This window comes from Callithrix jacchus, chromosome 8, assembly GCF_049354715.1.
Source record: "Callithrix jacchus isolate 240 chromosome 8, calJac240_pri, whole genome shotgun sequence".
NCBI classification, from domain to species: domain Eukaryota; kingdom Metazoa; phylum Chordata; class Mammalia; order Primates; family Cebidae; genus Callithrix; species Callithrix jacchus.
Window position 1 is genome coordinate 43,452,686 of NC_133509.1, and position 26,425 is coordinate 43,479,110.

Sequence of the window (26,425 nt, forward strand, 5' to 3'; positions counted from 1 at the left end):
TAATTAAAGGAACTACTTTGTATTTACAGGAAAAAAATCTACTCATGAGCAACAAATAGCTAAGTGTACACTTTATATACCTTGATGAGTTTATATCAGTTTCTATCCATGTATTCTTCTTTTTTTTTTTTTTTATTTAAGACAGGGTCTTGCTCTGTTGCCCAGGCTGGAATGTAGTGGTGCTATTCTGGCTCAATGCAACCTCTGCCTCCCGAATTCAAGCTATTCTCCTGCCTCAGTCTCCCAAGTTGCTGGGATTACAGGCACCCGCCATCACGCTCAGCTAATTTTTGTATTTTTTAAAAATAGCAACAGGGTTTCACCATGTTGGCCAGGCTGGTCATGAACTTCCAATCTCAAGAGATCCACCCACACTGGCCTCCCAAAGTGCTGGGATTGTAGGCATTAGCCACCATGCTCAGCCCATGTATTCATTTTAGATAAACATTACTTTCTACTAAACATGTTTACATAATGAAATTCACTCCACAAAGATAGGAAGACTAGGGAATAAAACAGTGTCTTCAGAACACTGATGAACTCAAACACAAAGTTAAGTGTTTTTTCCTCCAGTGTTCCTGGGTTAGAGCTACATAAATATTCACAGTTACATGGGTCATATATAAGGACATTATTTTATACCTAATTCATAATTATGTAGCAATTATATATCACTCTCAGGCAAATTATAAGTTAAACTTAGCCACTGAGTATTATTTGGTGATGACCCTCTTCTAATTCCTATTCTACATCTACCACACACTCACAATAATTGATCAGGATTGTAATCTACCAGAAGTGAACTCCACAAAGAAAAGCAGATTTGCAGACCTGGACAAAGAGAGAAAGATAACAATGGCTACCTGATATTCTCCACTGGACTCACAATGGTAAGTCAAAGACCAATCATTGGCTTCAGCAGTAGTGTATACACACTGATATAGTAAAATCAATTATTTTCTTTATACCATTAAGTCAGTTCTCCTGTCTTATATCCAATAACTTTTTTCTCAGTTGGTCAGAGAAGAAGGAAAAAGGGAAAACCACAGTATAAACTCACTCACCTAAACCACTGAGAGTATAGAGTAGGTCCCTGGTATCCAAGAAAATGGGCCCATTCTCCTGCTGCCCTTCTTCCTTGTAGTACAGCTTGTAGCCCAGAATGGCAGCTGTGTCCTCCACATCTTGCTGCCACTTCACAGAAATGGTGGTACAGTTCAGAGGCTCCAAATGCAACTCTGGAGACTTAGGGGCTAGTAAAATTCATTGGAAAATGTATGTATAAACAACCAATCATCCACATAAAGACATACAATAGGGTAGTTCTCTCAGTTTTCAGCAAACAGTTACCAAAAAGTTCAATCCAATAATTATACTTTAACCTAACTTTCCAAATTTCACAATAATTTTAAACTTTGAGATCAAAATGTAAAATATATACTACCTTAAAAAGACCAAGATACATAAATAGTATCTGGATATTTAAGTTTTTTTCAAAGAGGAAATTAGCATTTTCTAATTTTGGCCATCCAATACTCCTCTGTGATAGAGAGAACAGGTACTATTGTCAGTCAATTAATTAACAAGCAAACCAGAAATGTTACATTTCACATTAGTAAAACAGAAGGGTCTAGATTCGCAGTCCTATAGTCTTCCTATTGAACTAAGGATTTTAAAAATATATGGCGATAATATTAATTAGGCCTCTACGAATATCTTACTTTGGAAATCAGTTTGATTTGGACTGATGAGTCCGCAAGGTATGTGCTAAGCAAACTAACAATGCAACTAAAAAGTTTACACACAAATAAACTCTATGCAAGAGCAACTACTTAATAAAAAGTTTAATTTTTTCAAGTAAGTCTAACACCTATGGAATATTTTTATCTGTAAAACAAAATTTAAAAATATTAACATAACTTAGAGAAGAAAACTTGACTCAAGAGTAAAAATACTGTATTATCCTTTCTTAACAGTCTTCAGAAATTCACCTTTCACACTTGTAGCTTTAGGTGTCTTATGTGAAGTCCATACTGATGACTCTCCCAACCCCACTCTGGTGGCAGCAGTAATCCGAACCAGGTAGACACTGTCAGGTTTCAGGCCTTCCAAAAGGTACTCATGCGTGGTCCCTGGGAGCTCCAGAACTTGGATGGAATTCTCAGTACTTAGGCGGAAAGACAAGCGATACAGCACTACTTGGCCCCGCCGATATTTGGCTGGGATTGGCAGCCAGGAGATGAGAATATCAGTGGGACTTCGACTTGTCAAACTAATTTCAGGAGGTCTCAGGGGAACTAGTCATAGAAGAAAACAGGTTGTTTATAAATATTTAGAACTGAATTGCCACTTAGCACACCAGTAACTAAATTGTTTTAATTAGCAACATGTAATAAAGAAAAGATACTTGCAGCCCTAGCAGAGGTTTTCTGTGAAACAGAGTGCAAACCAGAAAACAGAAGAAAAAAACAATGAGGGAGGCCTAAGTGCATGGAACAAAGAATGTAAGATATACTTCATTGTGGTTGTGATCGCCTTGTTGTTGTTTGGAATGAAAATGACAATACTTGATATTCATACAAAATGTGAGACTACTTCTCAAATAATTCCACTAACGGGGCTTTGAAAAAAGGAAGAGTGAATTATACAATGATGTGGAAGCCTAGGATTCTAGAATTATATAACCAAGCAAATAATATTTTTGAAGTGTTAAGAGTTGTATCTTAAAAATTAATGTGAAGTTTATATTCTTAATTACAACATATGGTGTTTAATATGAAAAGTTTTTCCACCAAAAATTTTAATAAAACTGGCATTTCAGGAAAATAACTCAAATACAGGGACAGGCAGTCTAATACTAAGAGTTAATACTTGGATTCTAGAGTTAGCTTCTCTGTGTTTGAATCCTTGTTCTACCACATACAACTAACTATGTGATCTTGGCCAAATTAACTTCTCTGCATCTAGCTTTCTTAAGACACAAAATGAGGAAAATAATAATAGCTCCTTTTACAGTCTTTCCCTGCTATGCTGAGACTCACTTTCTTTAAGGATATATAGAGAGAAGAGATCTCACATATCAAAAACGAACAAACGAACAAACAAACAAACAAAAACCTCTTATCTTTATCAGCCTGTTTTCACCTTAGACATGCATAACAGAGGTTGTTAATTTTAATGAGTTAACTAGAGATATATACTGTAGCTCATTCTAAAGTGGAACAGGCTCTTAAATGAAAACTAAAATTTGGAATTCCATATCCAGATCAGTGAACATTTTTTCATTTAGTCTAATTTTGATTTTATAAACACCTAAGTAAGTGGCATTATAAAGATAAAATAGGAGATGTGGGACCAAATGAACAAAAAAGGAGATTTGGGGATTATTTATATAAAAAGGTTTTAAAAACTAAGAGCAGATCATTGATTGAGGATGATAAAACATTTGCTACGGGAGAACAGTATGATTAAGCATATATTAAATAATTCCCTTTCACATTGAAGGGTACTAAAAAAGGTCTTCTAGAGACTCTGGAAAGAGAAATCCCTTCTTTTACAGTATGATATGAAAAGTCAGAGGAGCAGAATCAGTTCTCTAGGGCTATCTTAATTGACGAATCTTCCCACCATTATTAGAATAATATGAACATCTGGCCTCCCCCAAAAGAACCACAATTCAATTTTCAACCCATGGTTAGGAAACAAACTAAACAAGTAATATTTCCCCCCTTAAGGAGTATAGGCATACTGTATTTAATCAACAGGTACTAAGTGCTAAGGATTTTTTGACAGGTGATAAATTACATAAACTCCAGGTTTCATAAGTCCAACAATACTTCTGACCCTCAGTCACTACATACTAAGTCAATATGTAATGGTCATTACAGTTATTCATGTCTAGAAAAACTCATATTTTGTCCTTTGCAACAAATTTACTATTTAAACTAGGAATCTTTGAAGAAATACAATGAAAATATAAGAATTTTATTATTAAATTCTGTATTATGAAAGTGCTCTTTATCCTTATCATGTTATTGGCAAAAAGCAAGAGGATTTTAAATGGCAAATTTAACATACCTGTTTTTTAACCAAAAAGAGGTTATTTTCTTTAAAACACATTTATTCATTGAAATTGACAAAACATATGAATGTTCATACTAAAATGGTGTAGAATCATGTTTTCTTACCATCCTCTAGAGTATTCTGTGTCACATGGTCAGACATCTGGCTGGCTCCCAATGGCATATATGCCACAATGTAGAAAGTATAATTGCTGGCAGGCTCTAAGTCATCAATAATATAATGAGTTGTGTCATTTCCAAGGACTACTTGATACTCTTCATTATTTAAACCTAAATTTAAAAACCCATGTTTTAAAATGACAAGTATTCAAAATAAAACTAACAAGACCATTTTCCTGCACTGTGAAACACTCGTTGCTGGGTCTAATCTCAATCTGTTACCTTCTGTGCCCTTTCACAAAATGTGAAAAGGAAGATCTTTATTTTCTAAAACTAACCATATTTTGCTACAAATTACTAGAGGATATTTTTCCTGAATAAATCAAACTGAAAAAAAATTCATCTTCTCTAAAACTTCATTTACCATCTAGTCAAAACTCAAAGCAGACAATGTACAGTAAAGTAACATAACAGAGCGTAATACAACAGAATACTGTAATTCATAACAGTGCATAAACTTTGCTTGCTCATGGGTTTTTTTTTTCCTTTTAGACATAAATGGAGAGAGAGTAGGGAATGCAATGGCTCCACGCTTTATAAAAACAAAACAAACCAAAAGTTGTCCTGCCAAAGATCTCATTTTGCCCCTAGAGATTCTATTAAATTTGACTGACATAAGTTGTTCTTTTATTTATATTGAAGACAAAAAAAAAAAAACCTGGGAGTCGCAGAATGAGCCTCAAAATGCTTTGTCCCACAGTGAGTTCTTTTTTTAAGAGAAAAAAAATCTCAGCAATTCTTAATCAAATATGCATGGCAAGGTATAGAAGAGGATTTGTCTTTGTAGGATTTAATTCCTACAGAGCAAACCTGTAAAGTGGAACAAGAGCATTGGCAGCCACTGTGCTTTGCTAACAATTCACAGTAAACGCATGTCAACTTAATCAAATCTCTCTAAAGACGGAGTCCCTTCTCCCCACACTGGATTTATAAACAAAACAGAAGGCAAATTCCAGTGTTAAGTTTTCCCACATTTCTGAATTAACTTGATAGCATTTTAATTAGACAAGATTACAGGCATTTCACAACAGACTGGCTAATGGCTTGTTAATTAGGAGCTGCATAGTACGATTTCTGACCTACCAAACAAGGTCCTTGAGTTTGAATTAAAAAGCCTTGTTCATTCCTGAATAGACCACTGAGCCGCATGTGGAGGCTCTAATGAAACAACCATAATAGGGAACAAGAGTGGTCCCCACCAAAACCAGCATTCCTTTTACCTTCATAAATCACTGAAAAGGGAATTAACATACTCCAGCATGCTCAGTTATCAGACTTTCATTCTTCTTGCTTCCATGACCCCTGATTTACATTCAAAATACTCCTTTTCAAAACACTACTTCAAAGTACAAAAAACAAATAGCAGCAGCAACAACAAACCACCTGTTTGTATGAATAATTTTATTATATCCCCATCCGTAGGTGTCTGAATTTGTTTTTAACATATATTCCTTAAAAGCTAGGCTGTTTAAGTATAGAACTGAAATTTCTAAGCCTCTACCATGGTTTCCGTGAAAAATCACCAGATAAATTTCTAGGATTTATAGTTTCTCTTTTCCCTTTAAGATATTTGCTAAAAGTAAAATATAAGGAATTCTTTCAAATCCCAAAAATAGAACCAATAATTCTGAATAAAAATTTTCAGACACGTTTGATTTCTACTTTTACATAATGAGATAGCAGTAAAGAATGTCCTGTGCAATTTTCAGAGGGTTCTATATGATTTCAGAAAACATCCAAAATATACAAAATCAAAAATATGTGGAATTTGACAATGTTTACTTTCTCCCTTAAAAATAATATGTTGTAGTGTACATAGTTTATTAACAGTCACACCACTATTCTAAAGTAACTGCATACTTAAATTGGTATATTAAGTCTCAGTTAAGGAATTTACACCTTGTCTGGAATAAAATTCATAAGTACACTACTTTGTAATTTCTAAGCAGGCAGTGATGCTTTGTATTAGCTAGTAATTGTATACTTACATATACAAAGTACACAATAACATGAAATTTAGAAAACAATAGATACATAGGTGATTATTTTATTAAAGAAAATAACTGCCACAGAGGAATTATGTAAGGCATTACTCATATTGAAAACAAATCCTTGATAACAAGGAGTACTTAAAAATGAGCATTCCTCAAATTGCTTACCTTCTGCTTTCATGTAGTGTACAGAATAGGCGATGACTTTGTCTGAATTATAAAGTGGCCTCTCCCAAGCTAAAAGGATGGCTGAGCTTGACATGGTTTCAGCATGCACATTATAGGGAGCACTGGGTCTGTCTTCTGACATCACTACAGTCAGTCTGGCTCTAGATAAAATAGATCCTTGGCTATTCTCAGCCATGCACTGATAAATACCATCATCTTCGGGAATAATCTGGTTAATTACCAATTTGCTGAGGAAAGAAAAAAATTATCTCCAGGAAAAATTATAAGAATGAATAAAAAAAGTTTGGCTATTGCTAAATATAGTCTTATTTTATTTTATTTTAAAATTAAAATTAAAATCAAGCATTTGTAGAACGCTATAGCAACTCTGTGGAATCCTGAGGATTTTTTGGTGGGTTTTTGTTTTTGTCATTTTGGTTGTTGATGTTGTTTTAAAGAGATAGGGTCTCACTCTGTAACCAGGCTGAAGTGCAGTGTCACAATCACAGCTCACTGCAGCCTCAAACTCCTAGGCTCGAATAATCCTCTCAGCCTCTTGCCTCAACCTCCTGAGTAGCTGGGACTCTAGGCGTGTGTAATGTTTTAATTTTTTGTAATCTGCTGTAGAGACAGGGTCTCACTATGTTGCCCAGGTTGGTCTCAAACTCCTGGGCTCCCACCTTGGCCTCCCAAAGCACTGGGATTATGGGCAAGAGCCACTATGCCTGGCTTATAGTCTCATTTTAGATAATAAAAATTACTGAGAAGAAAAAAACTATGTAATCTGTCCTAGTGAAAAACAGTCCACATTCATTACTTAAAATCACTCATTTATTTTTTGAGGCTGCAGTAGAATTTGTAATATTCAAATAGAATTTGTAATATTCAAATATTTGCTTTAGATAACTTATTTTTTAATTTGGCTCTTAAGAATTTGTATTACTTGAACAGCAACTAATGTGTACATAAAATTCAGGTCAACAAAAATTTTTAAGTTTTGTTCAACATAAATGAGAATGTTATAGTAACTTGTATTTATGCTAATAAAAATTCTTAAAATTATTAACTGTGGAGAAATCATTAGGGAATTATTTCTTCTAATTTCTTTATTTTATGAAGAAGGAACTAAGACTCCAAAGAGTTAATATTGCTTTCTTGTGATAACTAGTGGCTTAATAGGACTAGAACCCTGGAGTTTGGCCAACTGTCTAATATTCATTTTATTATCATCTACCATTTTCATGACCCATGTATATAAAATATCCATGAGTATCTAGCATAACACATGTATGACATGCTAATATTATAAATCTTAGTTTAGTTTCATTTTGTTAATAACTATCAAGGTAAGTTAGGTATTTGGTGTTAATATAACCATTTCACATAAAAATTACTAAAGCCATTATATCATATATAAAATGGTAGCAAAGTAACACAGCCTACCTGTTGTACATTTTAATTCTACCATTTGAATGTATCTTCCTTCCATTTTTCAGCCATGACATCTTGGGAGAGGGGATTCCTTCCGCCTGACACACAAATCGAGCAGTGCCAGCTCGAGGTCTTGTTAAACTTTCTGGCCATTCAACAAATGAAGGAGGAGCTATTTTTAAAGAAAAAGAAAATATTTCTGTGATCCTAACAGGAATGATATAAATAGTTAAGGAAGAATACAGCAAATGAAACAAGTCCCATTACTGAAGATGTCTGACATGCTGAGATCCTATATACAACTCTCCAGGTGCCTTTTCTTCTCATTGTTCAGTGTTCACTTTCTCCATGATTTCCCTATTCAGAGCATCTATATAGACACACTTAAAATATATGTACCTATCATCCTTCTTAACTAAGCTCAACATACAGCCACTTGCAAATGTAGTTAGACAACAGATTAAATTTTTAAATTGGCAAATAGGTATATGGATATGGGGGTAAGTGTGAAGAAGCTAGAAGGGAAGCTTAAATAAGAAGGAACATAATGGTATGCACGTAAACAGGATGGTGACCTCAGGAGTGACTCTACAGTTATATTTTAACATAAGTATTTTTTTCCTGAAATTCATCATTGGATTACAACACTTCATATCAATCTTCACAATGCTACAAAGCTCAAGAAAGGAATAAGTAATCTATGAATGATATAAAACAGCAAATGTTAAAATGTAAGATTTCCCTGATTGCAGAATGAGAGGGACATACCTAATACAGTTAAAGTTGCCATAGCAACTGTAAAGTTACGTGTTCCAGGGGTAGTGGCCCGACAAACATATACTCCAGCATGTTGTAGCTTGATATCAGATATCATAAGATTACTATTTCCAAGTACCCGAGAATTAAAGACATCAATGGATTTGTGATCTATTTCAAAGAGAATACTTCAGTTAAAACAATGTAACATATAATCTGAAATTATATCAAAGGACCACTATCCAAGCAATTAATCATGAAAAGTATAAAATTAAGTATAAAATTCTCCATATTAAGAACTATTCTCTACACACTGAAATGCCAAAAAAGTTAAGACATTCAACAGCTAAACCTGTTTTTATATATAAAATAAATACTTTATAAATTTCATTAAAAAAAACACAATTTAAGGAAAAGGCTTTTTTTTTTCCTTGAGAAGACTTACCAAGACGGCTCCAAGAAATGATTGGTTTGGGATTTCCTGTGGCCATGCATTCCAAAACTACAGTCTGATGAAGAGACGTTGTTACGTTTTGTGGACCTGCTATAATGGTTGGTGTGTGGAAGGATTTAGACTCTTTAGCTTTGGGGAGGAAAAGACAGAATATAAAAATAATTATAAATAAGATATAATAAGTGAAATTAGTAAGACATTTATTCTTGTCATTCACTTTTCATTTTTTTTGAGATGGAATTTTGCTTTTGTTGCCCAGGCTGGAGTGCAATGGTGAAATCTTGGCTCATTATAACCTCCGCCTCCCAGGTTCAAGCGATTCTCCTGCCTTGGCCTCCCGAGTAGCTGGGATTACAGGCATGCACCACCATGCTTGGCTAATTTGTACTTTTAGTAGAGACGGGGTTTCGCCATGTTGGACAGGCTGCTTTCGAACTCCTGACCTCAACTGATCCACCAGCTTTGGCCTCCCAAAGTGCTGGGATTACAGGCCTGAGCCGCCACATCTAGCCCACTTTTCTTTTTTCTAAAACAACTTTATTGAGATGTAACTCACATACCATACAATTCACCCATTTGAAGTATAAAATTCAGTGGTTTTTAGAGTTTTCAGAGTTGTACAATTACCACAATTAATTTCAGAATATTTTTATCACTCCCCAAAACAATCCCATATCCATGTCACTCCCAATCTCTTCCTCTCTTCACAGCCTAGTAACCACCAATCTACTCTCAGTCTCTCTGAATTTGACTATTCTAAATATTTCACATAAACAGAGCCACATATTATGTGGTCTTTGTGACTGGCTTCTTTTCACTTAGCATAATGTTTTCAAGGTTCACCCCTGTTGTTACATGTATAAATACTTCATTCGTTTTTATTGAGCAATATATATCATTGCATAGATTAACTCTTTATTTATCCATCCATCAGTTGATGAACATTTAGATTGTTTCCTTATCATTACTTTTCACTGAGGTTCAAGCACTCATTTATTTATGTAATTAAATTTCCTGAAATTTATTTAATTTACCTAAAATTAAAGCATAACATTATAAATACATAACTTTAGCCTCTTCATGTTTTTCAAAATTCCTTTTTTTTTTTTTCAGCCTTAAAGGATCTGTTAGGAAGCAGTATCTCTTGTCAAGAATAAACATTTATGTTAAGTTCAACAATGTCTTCAGTACAGGTTTTCTTTCACTACATTTAAATAACCTTAACCTTTAAAATAAAAACTAGCATCTGTTTCATTTTAATGAAATATCTATTTCTTTATATTTATCTCTCAAGTTTCCCTTCTGCCTATATTAATGTATGGCAAAATATATAAAATTATGTTCACTTAATAATTACAATGATAATTTTTGAATTGAGACTGGCATTTTTTTAACTTTTATTTTTGTGTTTTAAAAAAGTGTTCAATATAAAAGTTTTATATTTTTTATTCTATAAACACTACTTTTTATAAAAGACATGTATCATTTTTACAAATGCAAATTATGGTATTTCTTTAAACAACAAGCAAAAGAATATAAGACTGGAAACAAATATATATTTTTCCACATTAGACAATTCTGGCAGAAATGAATGATTGTTATTCTCTTTTTTGTGCTTTCTATATTTTACCCTTTTAAAAATAAAAGTGAAATATAGCCAGCCCTCAGTATCTGTGGGTTTCACATCTGTAAATTCAACCAACTGCAGGTTAAAAATATTTTTAAAAATAATAGAAATTTTAAAATACAATGATTTATATAGAATTTACATTATTAGGTATTGTAAGTGTTGTACAGATGATTTAAAGTATACAGGAGGGTGTGCATAGGTGAATAAAAATACCAGGCCATTTTCAATAAGGGACCTGACCATCGGTGAATTTTGGTGTTGACTTGAATATCAAAGATTGAATATATATTTTTGAGACGAAGTTTCACCCTTGTTGCCCAGGCTGGAGTGCAATGGTGTGATCTCGGCTCACCACAACCTCCGCCTCTCAGGTTCAAGCAATTCCCCTGCCTCTGTCTCCCGAGTAAGCTGGGATTATTGACCATGCCTGGCCAATTTTGTATTTTTAGTAGAGATGGGGTTTTCTCCATGTTTGTTAGGCTGGTCTCAAATGCCTGACCTCAGGTGATCTGCCCACCTCAGCCTCCCAAAGCACTGGGATTACAGGCATGAGCCACCATGACCAGCCAAGATTGAATATTTGTTAATCTTTCTTAAGACTGAATATTTCTTAAAGACGTTGATATGACATAGAAAATTAGCCTATAAAAGAGGAGTTGCTCAGTAAGTGAAAATGACCATTTTCCAAATAGATAACAATTTAAATGAAATTCTACTTGACAGTACACTATTACAGCAGAGGAGAAAAAGTAATAACCGCACCAATACAATGTCATAAAAATGGAAAAAGCCACTCTGCATGGTACCTGGAATCACAGTTAGTGAGGCCTCCATACTTTTACGTCGGTGAGCTACAGTGGCAGCAACACAGCGATAATTCCCAGAATCCATCTGGTCAACATCATAGATCTGCAGTACTCCTGTTGGTAGGGTAGTTATCCTGTTATGAGAGAAAGATAACTAAACTTTTTGTACTAGATTTTATATTTTACTTTATTTATTTATTTTTTAAGACAGAGTTTTGCTCTTGTTGCACAGGCTGGAGTGCAATGGCATAATCTTTGTTCATGCAACCTCTATATCCCAGGTTCAAGCAATTCTCTTACCTCAGCCTACCAAGTAGCTGGGATTACAGGCATGCACCACCATGTTTGGCTAATTTTTGCATTTTTTAGGTGAAACGGGGTTTCACCATGTTGGCCAGGCTGGTCTCGAACTCCTAACCTCAGGTGATCTGCCCGTCTTGGCCTCCCAAAGTGCTGGAATTACAGGTATGAGCCACCACACCTGGCCCAGATTTTATATTTTATTTACCATATTCAATGATAGGACTTAGTACACTCAATCTTTTTACAGTGATAGAAGCAATACTTTAAAGACCTTTAAAAATACTAGCTTGATTCTACTGTTCTCATTTGGGTTACTAAAGCTCTCTATAACATAAACAATCCAGCATGATTTGGTTTGTGCAATCTATCAGTCAAATTTTACAGAGTCACATTTGACATTCTAGCTTTGATTTAGCTACATGGTGGCCCAGAGTTTAGTATAATTTTTTTAAATTCCTTATTTTTTACCTATTAATATCCATATATTGTCTAAGACATATGTAGTTTTTTTTTAATAAAGCACTTCCATGAATAACTTATTCCATCTTAGTGCTTTTACTATGTTAGCAAATGATTGCCTACTCAGGAGCAGGGCAGGAATCAAATATTTTGGAGTCGCTGTCAAGTTCTTGATCCCTAAATCCCAATCACCTCAGAACACTCGATGTGTGCATGTGCACATGTGTATGTGCATTCATTTGTAGTAAAGAGGGGGTTGGGAAGTAGAGGGCAGAGACAGGAGTGGGCAGCTATACCACCACTGCCCTTCTTAGCAATGAGAATGTAATTTGGTTTCCTAAAACTCTGGGCTGCAGTCCAGATACTCATGGTTAGAACAGATGGTTGAGGAAAGGCTCTTGGCAGTAGGAGAATCTATTAATGCTGATGTGAATCAAGAACCATGCCCCATATGCCAGAGACCGATGATCTAATTCTTTGGCTAAGTTTGAAATGTCTTAAGCAATCAGTTATTACTGCCCTAAATAAAAATGAGGCCCATAATGGTCTTTCTTCCTATATAATCTCATATGAAGTCTTGATTACTCCCATATCATCTTCAAAGACAAAATCTACATCTACCTGTCCACAGTCATAGGCAGAGTTGTCCGATTGAACTCCCATGTTATGACTGCAGGAGGGTTGGATGAAATCTTGCATGCAAATCGAGCAACTCCACCTTCATGGACTTCAGTAGAAACTGGCTGAACTTCAAATGCAGAAATAGCTGTAAGATAAAGTTTGAGAAATTCAGAGTAAGTACATGAAAATAACAGAAGTAACATTATGCCAGATACTACTTATTAGAGTTGAACCCTTACTTAGATATAAGACCAACCTAACATACCTAGCACGAAGATAATTTAGTGAATGATTTTAGAAAAACCACCAGGCAGTTGCCCAATTTAAGGAGTCTGGGCTTTCCCAAAATTAAATTCTAAATAGGTTCACAAGAAACTTATCATCTATTTGGAGATAAAAAATAAACATATGAAACAAACATAAACAATGGCATGTAATTATATACTAAACTGGCAGTACAAACGTCAAATACTATTGTATTTCAGAGGAGAAAGAAAGAAAAACAAACTAGTCAGGTAAAAACCATTTACAGGAATTAGTTTTGAATTCGCTTTTGAAGAATCCATTGGATTTAGATGGGGGTGGTGGTGGGAGGGAACAGAACATTAAAAGTGAAAAGAATAATATGAAGACAAGCACAGAGGTAAGAAATGTGAAGCTTGCATTCATCGGATTGTGAAGAAACAGCCAGGACTACTGTAAAATATTTCAGATTAAGAGTTTACGGGAAAGCTGAAGGAGAATACAGATAAAACAGATTTATATCATGGTACAAATTAAGGCACCACTGAAGATTTCTGAGTAAACACATGTCCTGATAAAAACAATGTGTGGGAAAAATTAATCAGGATGGACTGAAAAAAGGAGTCTCAAGTCAAAAGTCCACCAGACTACTAAACAGGGATCACAGAACTGGGTGGCAGCAGTGGGAATGGAGAGTCAAGAGATATCTTAAAGAAAACAAAGACTTGGTTCTTATGCCACAGACATATCACACTGTGTTTGGAAACAGATGAAGTTGGTATTGACAGAACAGAATGAGAAAGGAAAGAGAAGACCAAGGATGCATCTGAAACAAAAGGCAGAGAAACTCAAGAGACTATTTGTAGGCTCATGTATTTCCAAAGCAGAGATCAGTCTTGAAGTGTTGGTATTTTCTAGTTAATTATTCTTTATAATTATAGGTAGGCCTTCAGGAAGGGGTATCCATTATTTCCTTTTTTGAAGGAGAATAAACCCCAGGTTTCCCTTCCCTCTACTAAGTCTTCCAAGATACAAAGAAAAGGTCACAACTATAGTCTTACTCTTCCCCTCCCCAGACGCTAGTCCAAAGAAAAAATTTGTTTGAACTTTATCAATAAAATGAGAAGTTATGAAGAAGAATAGAGGTAACAGGGCTAGATGAACTTATGCTTCATTAGACTGGAAAGGATAAAAGGTCACAGAAGGCTAACCAATTCTGCTTTGCACTTTAATTCAATTACCTGTAGATACATCATAGGCCTTTACAGGTATAGGACAAGGACAGTGAATAATGGTCAAATATTCTTAGGAAGATTGACTTCCAAAAAGGGTGGAGTGGAAGTAAAGAAATACCTTGTATATGAGACAAAGATTTCGATTTCAAACTGCTATTGTCAGTGGATCCACAAAGTCAGAAACATTTGCATAATAACCATCAAGAACTTTTTCACTCTCTTTTCTCTTGAATATACGGTGTTTTCCAGGAGTTATGTAATGTATGATATTGCAATAGACCAAATGCAGAAGCAGATACATACAAGAACACAGCTGTCTTCTATTAAGCTAACTAAAGAGATTTGCACAAATGTAAAGCAATTCTGCTCCTCTTGCTATTTTTTTCCTTTGGAAAATAGTTATATTAATATGTGATGAATAAACGTTTTCATTCTTAAATGAATTAGTATGTTTCTCAGCTTTAATTTCTAATACTGTCAGCAGATGTAAGCTACATAAATAAAAGTTATTTGAGTTTTAAGAGTATAAAGAGTGAGACTTTTTAGTTGGAGAACTACTATTCCAGAATATCAAACTCTAAAAATGGATATCATGAATCTATGTCGCTGATCAATTCATTAGTCCCTGTAAAACTCTGGCATCATATTCAACTACTTACAATGGTGTTTCACTAATACTGAGCTACTTTTAATTGCTTTTATAATCACTTGCTAGGGTATTTATCTGCAAACATTTTAATTTTGGATCTAAACCTATGGACCATCCACTGCTGTTTATCTACTGAAGAATTAGGAAACAGATGGCTAGATTCACCTTCACAACATCAGCTTCACATTCAGAGAGAACAACCTGATTTCTCAGTAATGATGTAAGCTTGTCTTCTTATAATTAAACTATGTTGAATACATTAATTTTGGGGGGAATTAGGGCCTACATTTCCATAAATTTAACGCTTGCTTTATACAATATCAAGCATTTTTGTCGATCCCATATTTACCTTTTCCATGTGTTACAGGTGACCATTAGTTCTAGTTGTCACTGATAATCCAGTCAATATTCAATTGACAGACTTCAAAATGGGAATTTTACTTTATTGTTTCTCAGCCTCTACCTCTCCAGACCAAAACATCTTATTTAATTTAACTTTTCTTTATGAAGCAGAAGCTCTCCCAGGCCTGTCCACTTCAACAATTTCTTCTTCCATTATCCCACAATGAATCAAGCATTCAATTCAAGATGCTTTATTTCATTTATTCCTCCCTCATATCTGACTTCTCTTCAACCCTACCGGTCCTCTGTTCAATTCAGGCCCTTATCATATCAGATCTGGAAGTCTTTCTGGAGCCTCTTAGCTGGTATCTTCCCTGCCAGCAGCATCACCCTCCAGAGTGATCATCAAAAACCATGAATCTGTGTTGCTGATGAATTAATTTGTCCCTGTAAAACTCTAGCCTCATATTCAACCACTTACAATGATGTTTCACTAACACTGATCTACTTATAATTCACTAAATATACCATGATATTTCATATCTCTAAGGTTTATATGAACATACCCTTCTATTGCTAATATCATTGGTCCCTTTGTCCACCTGAGAAATCCTATCATCCTTTAAAGCCTAGTTCACTTATCCCATCCTTTGGGAAGTGGTTTCTGACCCTTTTTTCTGCTACCTCTGTACACTGCAGACCTTCACTGCTGCCTTTATCTCCCAGTATTATAATCACTATTTACAAGTCTTCCTTCCCTTCTATGTTAAAAGCTCACTGAGGCGCAGTAGGGGGTCATATTCTTTGCAAGATCCTGTAAGACAGTGAATGGTACAAATTTGGCACTAAAAATATACTTTTGGAATTGAACTAATATTATTTTGAATTTTCTCCAATTCTATAGCTCTTTAAGCACAGTACCTAGAATTGTGGGAAGTTTCTTGGGTACAAATATCAAGATGGGGGTGAGAAGAAAATAGTGCTTTTTATTATTATTATTTACTTTTGCTACAATTCCAAAAAATGCCCAATAATTTACTAGCATTATTTTTAGAGACAAAAATCTGTCCCTCTGATATCAAAGGATTTTTATAAAGATTAAACAAGCCAATATAGTGAGGGTCCTTTACTGAAAACTTGCAAGTGTGATTATTGAAAATAAAAGTGACACTTTGCTGCCTTATTTCATGCTAACCACACAGGCAACTGAGTGTTGTTTTTTACTCTGAATCTAACCAATCAAACAGAATGCCTTGGCACCACTGCCTTTTCTCTAAGCAGTTCCCCTTTTTTCTCAGATGTTTAAATCTATGAAATCCTTAAGATTTCTTTATTATAACAATTGAGCTAATCTGGTACTTTAGGCCTAATGTGCTGCAACTCTAGAATCACAAAATTCTGAGAACTGAAAGAAAATTGGCTTTATCCTTTAATTCATTTAAAGATATTTCTGGATCCCACTCTGGTTTTCAGCAAGGTTTCAAAGCAAGTATAAAGATACATATTTTTATTTATTTATTTTTTAATGAACGACAGGTTCTCATGTTGCCCAGGATGGCCTCAAACGCGTAGTCTCAACTCCTCAAGCACCGGGACAACTGGCCTGAGCCGCTGTGGCTCCCTAAAGATACATATTTTTAAATCCTCACTTTTATTTTTAAAATATCTAACTTTTTCATATCTTTTGAAAATTCAACCCACTGGCAAAATAGTTTCATGGAGAAAAATACCAAGCCAGATACTGCTCAGGACTTTCATTGGTTACCTCTGAGACTAACAAAAAAGAGGCAACCATTAATCGATAATGAAAGTAAACTTCCTCCTTTGTGTTTGTAATCCCTCCATCGGGACACCAATCCCCAATCTCTTCTCTCAAACTCTTCTCCTACTTCCTTCCCCTCCACAAATAAAACTATTCTACTCTCTCCTAACCTCAAAAAACAAAAGGAAGAAAACTCCAAACATTTCTTTACAAGACTTTACATATCCATCTAGCAGCTCTCCACTCTCCTACCCATAAGATTGAAACTTCTCTAAAGAGTATTATTCGGGCTGTCCCCACTTCTTCCTTTCTGACTCCATGCCTCAAACAACTAATTTGCCTTCTTCCCTTTTTATGTTATTGAAATAGGGTCTATGATACTACATGCTCCTTGTTCTTTTATTTCTCCAGCTGCTCCTTCCTGTCTCCCATTTTTAAGGGATCACTCTCCTTCCTCTTCTGCACTTCCTTCCAGAGAGTGTCTGTTCTTTTCTCTCTCCACAGTCTCTTTTGGTGATTATATCCTCTTACAGTTTTCAACCACAGCCAGCTGTAGCTGCTGATTTCCCTAAATACCTCTCCAGCTTAGATCACCATCCTCAGACCTTCGTACTCAGGGCTCCAACTGTGCACTGGACATCTTGACCTGGAATTTATGAAAGGCACTCCAAACTCATTATGTCCAAAATGAAGTCATCATCTTTCTTCCAAGCCTGCCTCTCTGCTTCACCTTTGTCACACCACTGTCAAATTATTCACCTGAGCTAGAGACTATTTACTCTTTCTGAATTCTCAATCATCTTTTCCCACTGATTTTAACTCCTAAACATGTGTCAGATCTGTTCCCTTCTGTTCCAGTCCCAATATCTCTCACCTGAACCACTATCAGCCTCTTGTCTCTGCTTTCATTCTTCCCTTCCCCTCTTCAAAACACTCCAGACAAACACCAGCGTTTGATAGATAGGCTGCATTAGACTCAAGCAGCTTTCATCTATCCATTGAAAGGCTTCTATAGGTTAATCCACTACTTCTAAAACCAACAAAAAAAAAATCTCACAAAAATGTGATTCTAATTGTAAATGCTGTCAAAAAGCATCATGTCTTAGCACCCACCCATCTAAATATTTAAACTGCTTAGCCTAATTACTAGAAAAAAAAGGAATGCATATATCCTTCCATAGTGAACAAAAAGAAAAATCTTCCTTTATGCCAAATACATATTTTTAACTCTTTTTGGCTGGGTATAGTCCCAACAAACAGATTTGGTAGTGAGGTTTTGTTAAAAAAACAAAAAACAAAAACAAAAACAGAAAGAGAGAGAGCAAGAGAGAGAGAGAGAGAGAGAGAGAGAAAGAAAGAGAGAAAGTAGTTAGGCATCAATTATTTCAAAACCAAACTGTTTTTATGGCAACACGCAATAGTATTTAAACAACCAATCTTAAACAGTTATATAAAAACAATTAATATCTCTGCTATTAAAGACACACAGTTTAACTGACACAAAGAAGTTAATTTCCATGACTCACATATTAATATCGATCTTATTGTCCTCACAATAACACCATTCATTTAGTTTGTAATCATGCTAATAGATTCTGAGTCATAAAACTCTTCATAAAATCATGGACCAGATTGTCTCCCCAATTTAGAAAACAATTTTAATAACTTTTAGGAAACTTTTAATCTCTTCTAAATTTATTAATTCATTCAATGAATATTTATTCAGTGTCTAGTATATTCTAGGTGCCAAGGATCCAATGATGAACAAAATTAACATAAGTTTATTCTCAGGGATCTTTATCTAATGGTGGAGAAAAGCATTTAACTAAATTACTATGCAAGAATAATAAATTGAAACTATGCAAGTATAATAAATTCAAACTGTGATAAATGCTATGAAGAAAAAGTACAGAGCACCCCAAAAGTTGAGCATCCCAAAAGTACACAGCATCCCAAATTCAACAAACGTTTCAAAATCTGGAACTTTCTAAGCACCGACATGATGCTCAGAGGAAATGCTCATTAGAACATTTCAGACATCTGGATTTGGGATGCTCAACTGGCATAATACAAATATTACAAAATTTTTTAAAAACTCTGAAATCTAAAACACTTCTGGTTCCAAGCATTTCACATAAGAAATACTCAACATAAATTATAAAAGCAGTATCAGAGGCTTGAAGCAATTTAATAAAGATAGAATAGCTTAACATACATCTTATTGCCAGGCACTGCATTAAGTACATTACATATTCCAGCTTAATTAGTTCTCAAAACTTTTATTCACCCAATTTTCAGTTAAGGAAACTGAGAGGCAGGAAAAGTAAGCAACTTGCCCAAAGTTTTGCAGCCAGTAAGTGGTGATACTGGGATACTGGGATCGGAATTCAGGTAATCAACTTCCAAGACCCTATATGAATTCTCTTACGAGTAAAAGTTTGAGTTCCCCAAACTTCCTATGGAAGATAAAAATTACAGTTTCTACTCCCAAGCAATTCTGCTGCTCAGTATAAGCCAAAATGCACTGGCTTTCTAGCTGGGTAAGCATATGTGTTAAGGCCGGGTATGGTGGCTTAGACCTGCAACCCGAGCACAATGGAAGGTCAAGGCAGGCAGATCACAAGGTCAGGAGTTTGAGACCAGCCTGGCCAATATGGTAAACCCTCTCTCTACTAAAAATACATAAATTAGTCAGGCATGGCCAAGTGTAGTGGCTCGAATTCCAACACTTTGGGAGACCAAGGGGGTGGATCAAGAGGTTACAAGATCAAGACCATCCTGACCAACATAGTGAAACCTCATCCCTACTAAAAGTACAAAAATTAGCCAGTCATGGTGGTGTGCACCTGTAGTCCCAGCTACTCAGGAGGCTGAGGCAGGAGAACTGCTTGAACCCAGGAGGCGGAGGTTGCAATGAGCAGAGATCGCACCACTGTACTCCAGCCTGGGTGACAGAGCAAGACTCCATCTCAGAAAAAAAAAATATATGTGTGTGAAATTTCTACATTTCCAAAACAGAACAATACCTTTAAAACTCTGTATATTAAAATTTCAAAACTATGGCTCTCATCTCAAACAAGACTATGTCTACTTCTAGGAACCTATTAAAGATAGGAAAGTGACCAGCCTGGGCAATAGGGACAGACCCTGTCTCTACCAAAAAAAATTTTTTTTCTAATTAGCCGGGTGTGGTGGTAAGAGCCTGTAGTCCCAGATACTCAGGAGGCTGAGGTGGGAGAATTGCTTGAGCCCAGGAGGTTGGGTCTGCAGCGACCCATGATCACACCACTGCACTCTAGCCTGGGCAATAGAGTGAGACCTTGCCTCACCAAAAAAAAAAAAGATAGGAAAGTATGGGAATTGAGTTATACTATCTCAGGCTAAAACTTAGTAGTCAAACATTTTTTTAAAAAGAATCTATCTTTTAAAAACAGTTTACCTAATAGGAATACCAGTTTTTCTTTTGTTGTTATTCTCCTGGTTCTAAGACCATATATATGTTGACCATAAAAAAGCCAAGTACTTAGAGGGACAGTGTAGAGGTAGGGAGACTAACTAGTTAAGAGGCTATCAGAACAGCAGAAGAGAGATCTGCTATGAGTTTGAATGGTGGCAGAAGTAACAGTGAGGAAGGGAGGGCATATACAAGGGACACCGTACACCAAACATCATTTGGCCCAGAGGTGTTCAGGGGAAAGAGAGGAAAGGATCCATATGGTTCTGAAATTTCTGGCCTGTAAAGGCTGGGGGATACAATGGTGCCTGAAATAGAACATAGGAAGAGAGATCAGATGGGCTGGTGGTGAATAACCATTTCAAACTCTCATTTGATTAGAATGAGAAGACATTGGACATGTTAAGGCAAACAGGGAAACTATACAATTAGGTCATGGGCTAACAACAGAAACAAAGTATATGTTCATCTTGATTTAAATTTTTTTTTAATTTTTGATTTCCACCTGTTCTATAATGCTAAGTCTTGATATTTTTGACTAACAGCTCATATGTAAGGCTATCATTCAGATTTATAGAAAGACATCCTTGGGTTTTTATAATAGCAGCCTAAAAAACAGTATTTACTGTTTTTCCAATTTTAATGCATTCTCTTATTTTTTTTGAGCTGGAGTCTTACTCTATTGTCCAGGCTGGAGTGCAGCGGCACAATCTCAGCTCACTGCGACCTCTGCCTCCAGGTTTCAAGCATTTCTCTTACCTCAGCCCCGCGAGTAGCTAGAACTACAGGCATGTGCCACCCTGCCCAGCTAACTTTTTTGTAATTTTAGTAGAGATGGGGTTTCACCATGTTGGGCAGGCTGGTCTTGAACTCCTGGCTTCAAGTGATCTGCTGCCTCAGCCTCCCAAAGTGCTAGGATTACAGGCGTGAGCCACTGCACCAAGCCCCATTCTCATTTCTTGATGACAGAAGTAAAGGGCACTACTAGAAAACTGAGAAAAAGGATAATTTAAGAAAGATTAAATGGCTGGGCTCGGTGCCTCACGCCTGTAATCCCAACAAGTTGGGAGGGTGAGGCGGGCAGATCACCCTAAGGTCAGGAGTTTGAGACCAGCCTGGCCAAAATGGTGAAACCCCGTCTCTACTAAAAATACAACATTAGCTGGGCGTGGTAGCACATGCCTGTAATTCTAGCTATTCGGAAGGCTGAGGCAGGAGAATTGCTTGAACCTAGAAGGCAGAGGTTGTGGTGAGCAGAGATCATGCCATTGCACTCTAGCCTGGGCTAACAAGAGCAAAACTATGTCTCAAAAAAAAAAAAAAAAAAAAAAAGACTAAGTAAAATCTTGGCCCTACCTGGTAGAAAGAAAATCAGGACTAAAATCCAGTACAAACCAGCATGATTTATATGTACATAGGGAAGTGGTACAGCAGAATAGTCTTGCAGGTAAGAGTGCAGATATTAAAATCTATACATTTGACTTAGAATCAGTTTTGCGTTCACGAGCTGTGTGTCCTGGAGAAGTTACTCAACCTCAAGCCTCAGTATTCCTCGGTAAAATGGGATATTAAAAATGCATTCTAAGCATATTGTGAGAATAACATTAAATTCTAAATACCTATACATATATGTACCCAGTCACTGCTTGTTACTCAGTAAAATACTAGCAGTGGTGCAGATGGGACTAGTGATAGAAGGAAGGCCTTACTATGAATACACTGGTTGTACTTTCAGAAGAATGACTCAAAGAATGTCAAACGAAGGATGCCAGTGATCCTTATATACAATATAAATAAACTTTAAAGACTGAATAAAGGGCAAAGGTATTCTAAAATTAAATTTTTTTTCTGTTATTTTCTACTAAGCCAGACTTAGGCAGCCTTTGCATAAAGGTACATAAACTGAGGAGAAACAAAAGTAATTTTTCATTTTGAATGTCCACTACTTCAGTGATGAAATAATAAGAGATAAATTACAAAGAGATAGGTAACTAGTTCAGATCTCTAGTGGTAGGATTACCTATAGTGATTTTTTTTTTTACTTTACTTATATTTTTTCCTATAAAATTATGTAATTAGGAAATTATCTTTTTATAAATTATATATGTTGCTATGGGGCATGGACTGAAGTGAAAGTATGAATGCATAAATTTTCTACTGTTACTCCACTGCTTGATAAAATCTCTTACTCTTAATTTTTATCTGCCTTTCAAGTTCTTTTAACTTCTCACTCTTTGGGTAAACATCACTTGTGATCAATAGATGCTTGATTCTCTCCCTAACCTGTGCCCTAAACCTGGAAATTACAAGAAAAAAACTTGAATAAAACAACTATGCAATTAAAAAAACAAATTATATAAAAATTTTGTATCAAAACTTAGAAACTTTAGAAAAGCATGCAAATATAAAACGTCTGTATCATGATAGTTTTAAATGTTATTTCCTAGAAAGTATTTGGTTTTTCCATTTCGATTTTTTTAAAGTAAAGCATTAAACTGAGTAAATGACTCGTATTTCACAATACATGTTAGAGCCTTTTAAAACTTTAGTCTGCAAACTATTTTCAGTATTATCAAAGTATTTTGCATTTATTTAAATGGCAAAACAACTCATGTCCTATGCAAATCTCGGGTTACTTCCTTATACAGACTTTGTTTCTGCCAGTTAGGTATGATTTTACAAGTCTACAGCCTCCTTGTGAAATCTGACCTCTCTCTTCCCTCCACAGTCAGTGCTAACATAAACCAAGAGCCCCACAAGAAGTCATTAAAGCGGTGCTGTTAAGAGGCCAGAGCTCTATAAAATAGGCAAGAAACAAGGTTTTGAGAAACATGCGCTGTCCTCAAAAACAACCTTGCAAACACAATAAATCTAAGTGCCTATTTTATTTGTGACTTCCTCCTCTTTACCTGTCTAATCATTTGCTTCTATGATTTATAGTCAGAAAATAAAAAATGCCAAGATGAAAATTTTTCCAAACTTTTATTTGACCAGAAAGCAACATATATATGACTCTACACTGGAAATGTATGACTACTAATTGAACAAATATTTAAGTACTATGCTATGCATGCTTCTAAAAGGTTACAGTGAATAAAATGCTTAATACACGATTTAAAACCAACAAAAATGATGAATAGAGTCTGAAATTACGTACCATCTAGCAATTTAAGTTCACAGTTATTTCCTAATGTAAGAAAAACATCACATTCTTTCTAAAACTGCAGATAAACTATTCTTTAACTGAACAGAAAGTAATGAAGTAAGTCGGAATCCTAATGTAGGGTTTAAAACGGTGGTCCTAATGCTTCAGTTCAGCCAGGGGATCCCAAGGCTCAAAGACTGCACAGGTTACTGCTGCCACACCCCCTTCTTGGGGAATCCTAAATGGCAGGGAAACATGGGCAGAAGCACGTTCCACAGGCCTCAGTGCTGTTTCCACATTTCTAAGTCACCAATCAGTAGCTCTGGGAAATCTATAAGCAGCTCATCAAGAACACAGGGAGAGCTAGGTAGGCGCAGTGGCTCACGCCTATAATCCCAGTACTTTGGGAGGCCGAGGCGGGCAGATCATTTGGGCTCAGGAGTTGCCTGGGCAACACAGTAAAACCCTTTCTCTACCAAAAATACAAAAAATTAGCCAAGCTAAAATCCAGTCAGGCTCTCTTCCACCACTTTAGTTTTTCTTGAATGAGTCTACCCACTCCATTCTTGGATTGGGTCTCTCTATGTCACCCAGGCTGAAGTGCAGTGGCATGATCTCAGCTCACTGCAGCCTCAACTTCCCGGGCTCCAGCAATCCTCCCATTTCAGCCTTCCCTGTGGCTGGGACCACAGACATACACCACCATATCTGGCTAATTTTGTGTTTTTGATAGAGATGGGGTTTCACCACGTTGCCTTGGTTGGTCACCAACTTATGAGATCAAGCAATCCTCCTGCCTCAGCCTCCCAAAGTGCTGGGATTACTGGCATGAGCCACTATGCCCAGCTCCATGTGCTTAGCCCCATTCATTACTTCTTCTGGAGTAGGGCAGAATGGAGAGGAGGGAGGGAGAAGTGCCACAGGTGTGGCTTATATGCAGGATTCAGTAGCCTGCTGGGAATGGATTTTACCTTTAGAGAAGACATGATGCTCCAAAGTTTCATTCAAAAACAACATGCCAGTTTAGGTGCGGTACAGTGTCAGAATTTGTGACTGCCTGACTCTCAAATTAGGGCAGTTGCAGGACTTGTGAATCATGCTTATATTAAAAAAAAAGGAGTACAGAGAGGGAGAGGGGAGAGGGGAGAGCATGCTGGGGTGGGAGAGATTCATTTGGGCTATTGGCTAAAACTTTTGAAAGCTGTAACAAGACTACTTCAAGGGGGAGAAATAGGGACAGAGGACACAGGTATGCCCAATTTGGGGGTACAAACTGGAATCGAGCACAGAAAATATAGTTCTGCTCTTCTTCTCACAACTGCACATGACTACTCTAAAAAACAAAACAAAACAAAGCAAAAACAGTAGTGCTCTTCACAGCAACTGCTACCATTCCTTCCAGTTCTAACCAGTCCTCCCAGAGCCACAGTTCAGCATACCCCCATCCACCTTCTAACCTGATATTCTAGGATTTTTGGAGCTAATAAATTTTATTTTCTGTACTTACAGCCATTGCAGCCTTTTAAAAAAATGACCCAACTTGGATATCTTAATACTCAATGATACATTCAAACTATATATCAAATAATTTTCAATGGCAAGTTTTCTAAGGCCTGAGCTTAACTGTTAAACCATGGGCTTTTTGGTATTTCCCCCCACCTTTCCAACTTCTGGTACCCCTTCCAATGAATACTCAACAAAAGAACAAGTTTCATGAACTTAGTATCTGTCTCCTAAAGCCCAAGGGTAAGGAACTAGTGGTTATTTCAATGGGCCTAAAAGTCACAGTGCTCTTTATATACAACTACTTATCATTAAATGTTCACTAAAATAAAACTAACTCATAATTGGTTATGGTGGCAATATGCTTAGTGGGAAATGAAGATTTACAACAAGACTACAAATAACTTAAATCACTTCAAACTTCCTTATATTAAGTATTTTCAGCATAATTATCTTGTATGCTTCAGTTCTAGCACATAAGAAGGTAATGACATATTTATATCTGTACATAAATATATGTATCATAAAGCACAGAGATGTGCTGGGACTTAAGAGACTAGATTAGCCAGCAGACACAATGTCTATGACAATGGATAAGGACAGCTAGATTTTCATTGGTGTAAAGGGCCTTGGACAAATCTTCATCCAAGAGAGAACAGAGAACCCTTCATCCAGGAACTAGCATGATTATATTATATATTCACCAGATGTAAAAAGGCTAGGCACAAAATATATGAAAATAGAAGTGGTAGAAAACTAAAGACAGGCAATTTTGCCCAGACCAGCCCTGTCCTTATGTGTATAAGAAAAAGCTACTATAAAGTCGTAATAAAAAGCTACTATAATAATAATAAAAAGCTACTATAAAGTAGTACTTTAAAGGTTCTTTCATGAAAAGGCAAAGGACCTGGAATAGCCAAAACAATTTGGAAAAAGAAGAAACAAAATTAAAGGGCTCATACTGTCTGATTTCAAGAATTATAATGACTTCAAAACTTACTGATAAAGGAAGGATGATACTGGCAAAAGGTTAGACATATTCTCTCTGTATATGTCTGCATATGTACAGAAAAGAAAAGAAATTAACCAATAAAACATGTCAACTGATTTTTATAAAGTTGCAAAATTAATTCAATAGAGAAGGGATAGTCTGTTCAACAAATTGTGCTTGAACAAGTAAACATCCATATTTGAAAAAAATTAACCTTGACTTATACATCTTATGCAAAAAT

At 35.9% G+C, this 26,425-nt stretch overlaps 1 protein-coding gene across 1 annotated transcript in view; it reads right to left on the reverse strand.

Moving 5' to 3' along the window:
* Nucleotides 1-26,425, reverse strand: part of PRTG (protogenin) — a 135,826-nt gene that overhangs the window by 59,939 nt on the left and 49,462 nt on the right. The window contains exons 3-11 of the mRNA XM_035259714.3: nt 12,861-13,005; nt 11,478-11,611; nt 9,033-9,170; nt 8,600-8,758; nt 7,844-8,003; nt 6,401-6,648; nt 4,188-4,352; nt 1,992-2,297; nt 1,065-1,253 (exon numbers count right to left, since the gene is read on the reverse strand). Of these exons, the coding sequence (XP_035115605.2) occupies nt 1,065-1,253; nt 1,992-2,297; nt 4,188-4,352; nt 6,401-6,648; nt 7,844-8,003; nt 8,600-8,758; nt 9,033-9,170; nt 11,478-11,611; nt 12,861-13,005 (1,644 nt within the window). The remainder of the gene's footprint in view (nt 1-1,064; nt 1,254-1,991; nt 2,298-4,187; nt 4,353-6,400; nt 6,649-7,843; nt 8,004-8,599; nt 8,759-9,032; nt 9,171-11,477; nt 11,612-12,860; nt 13,006-26,425) is intronic.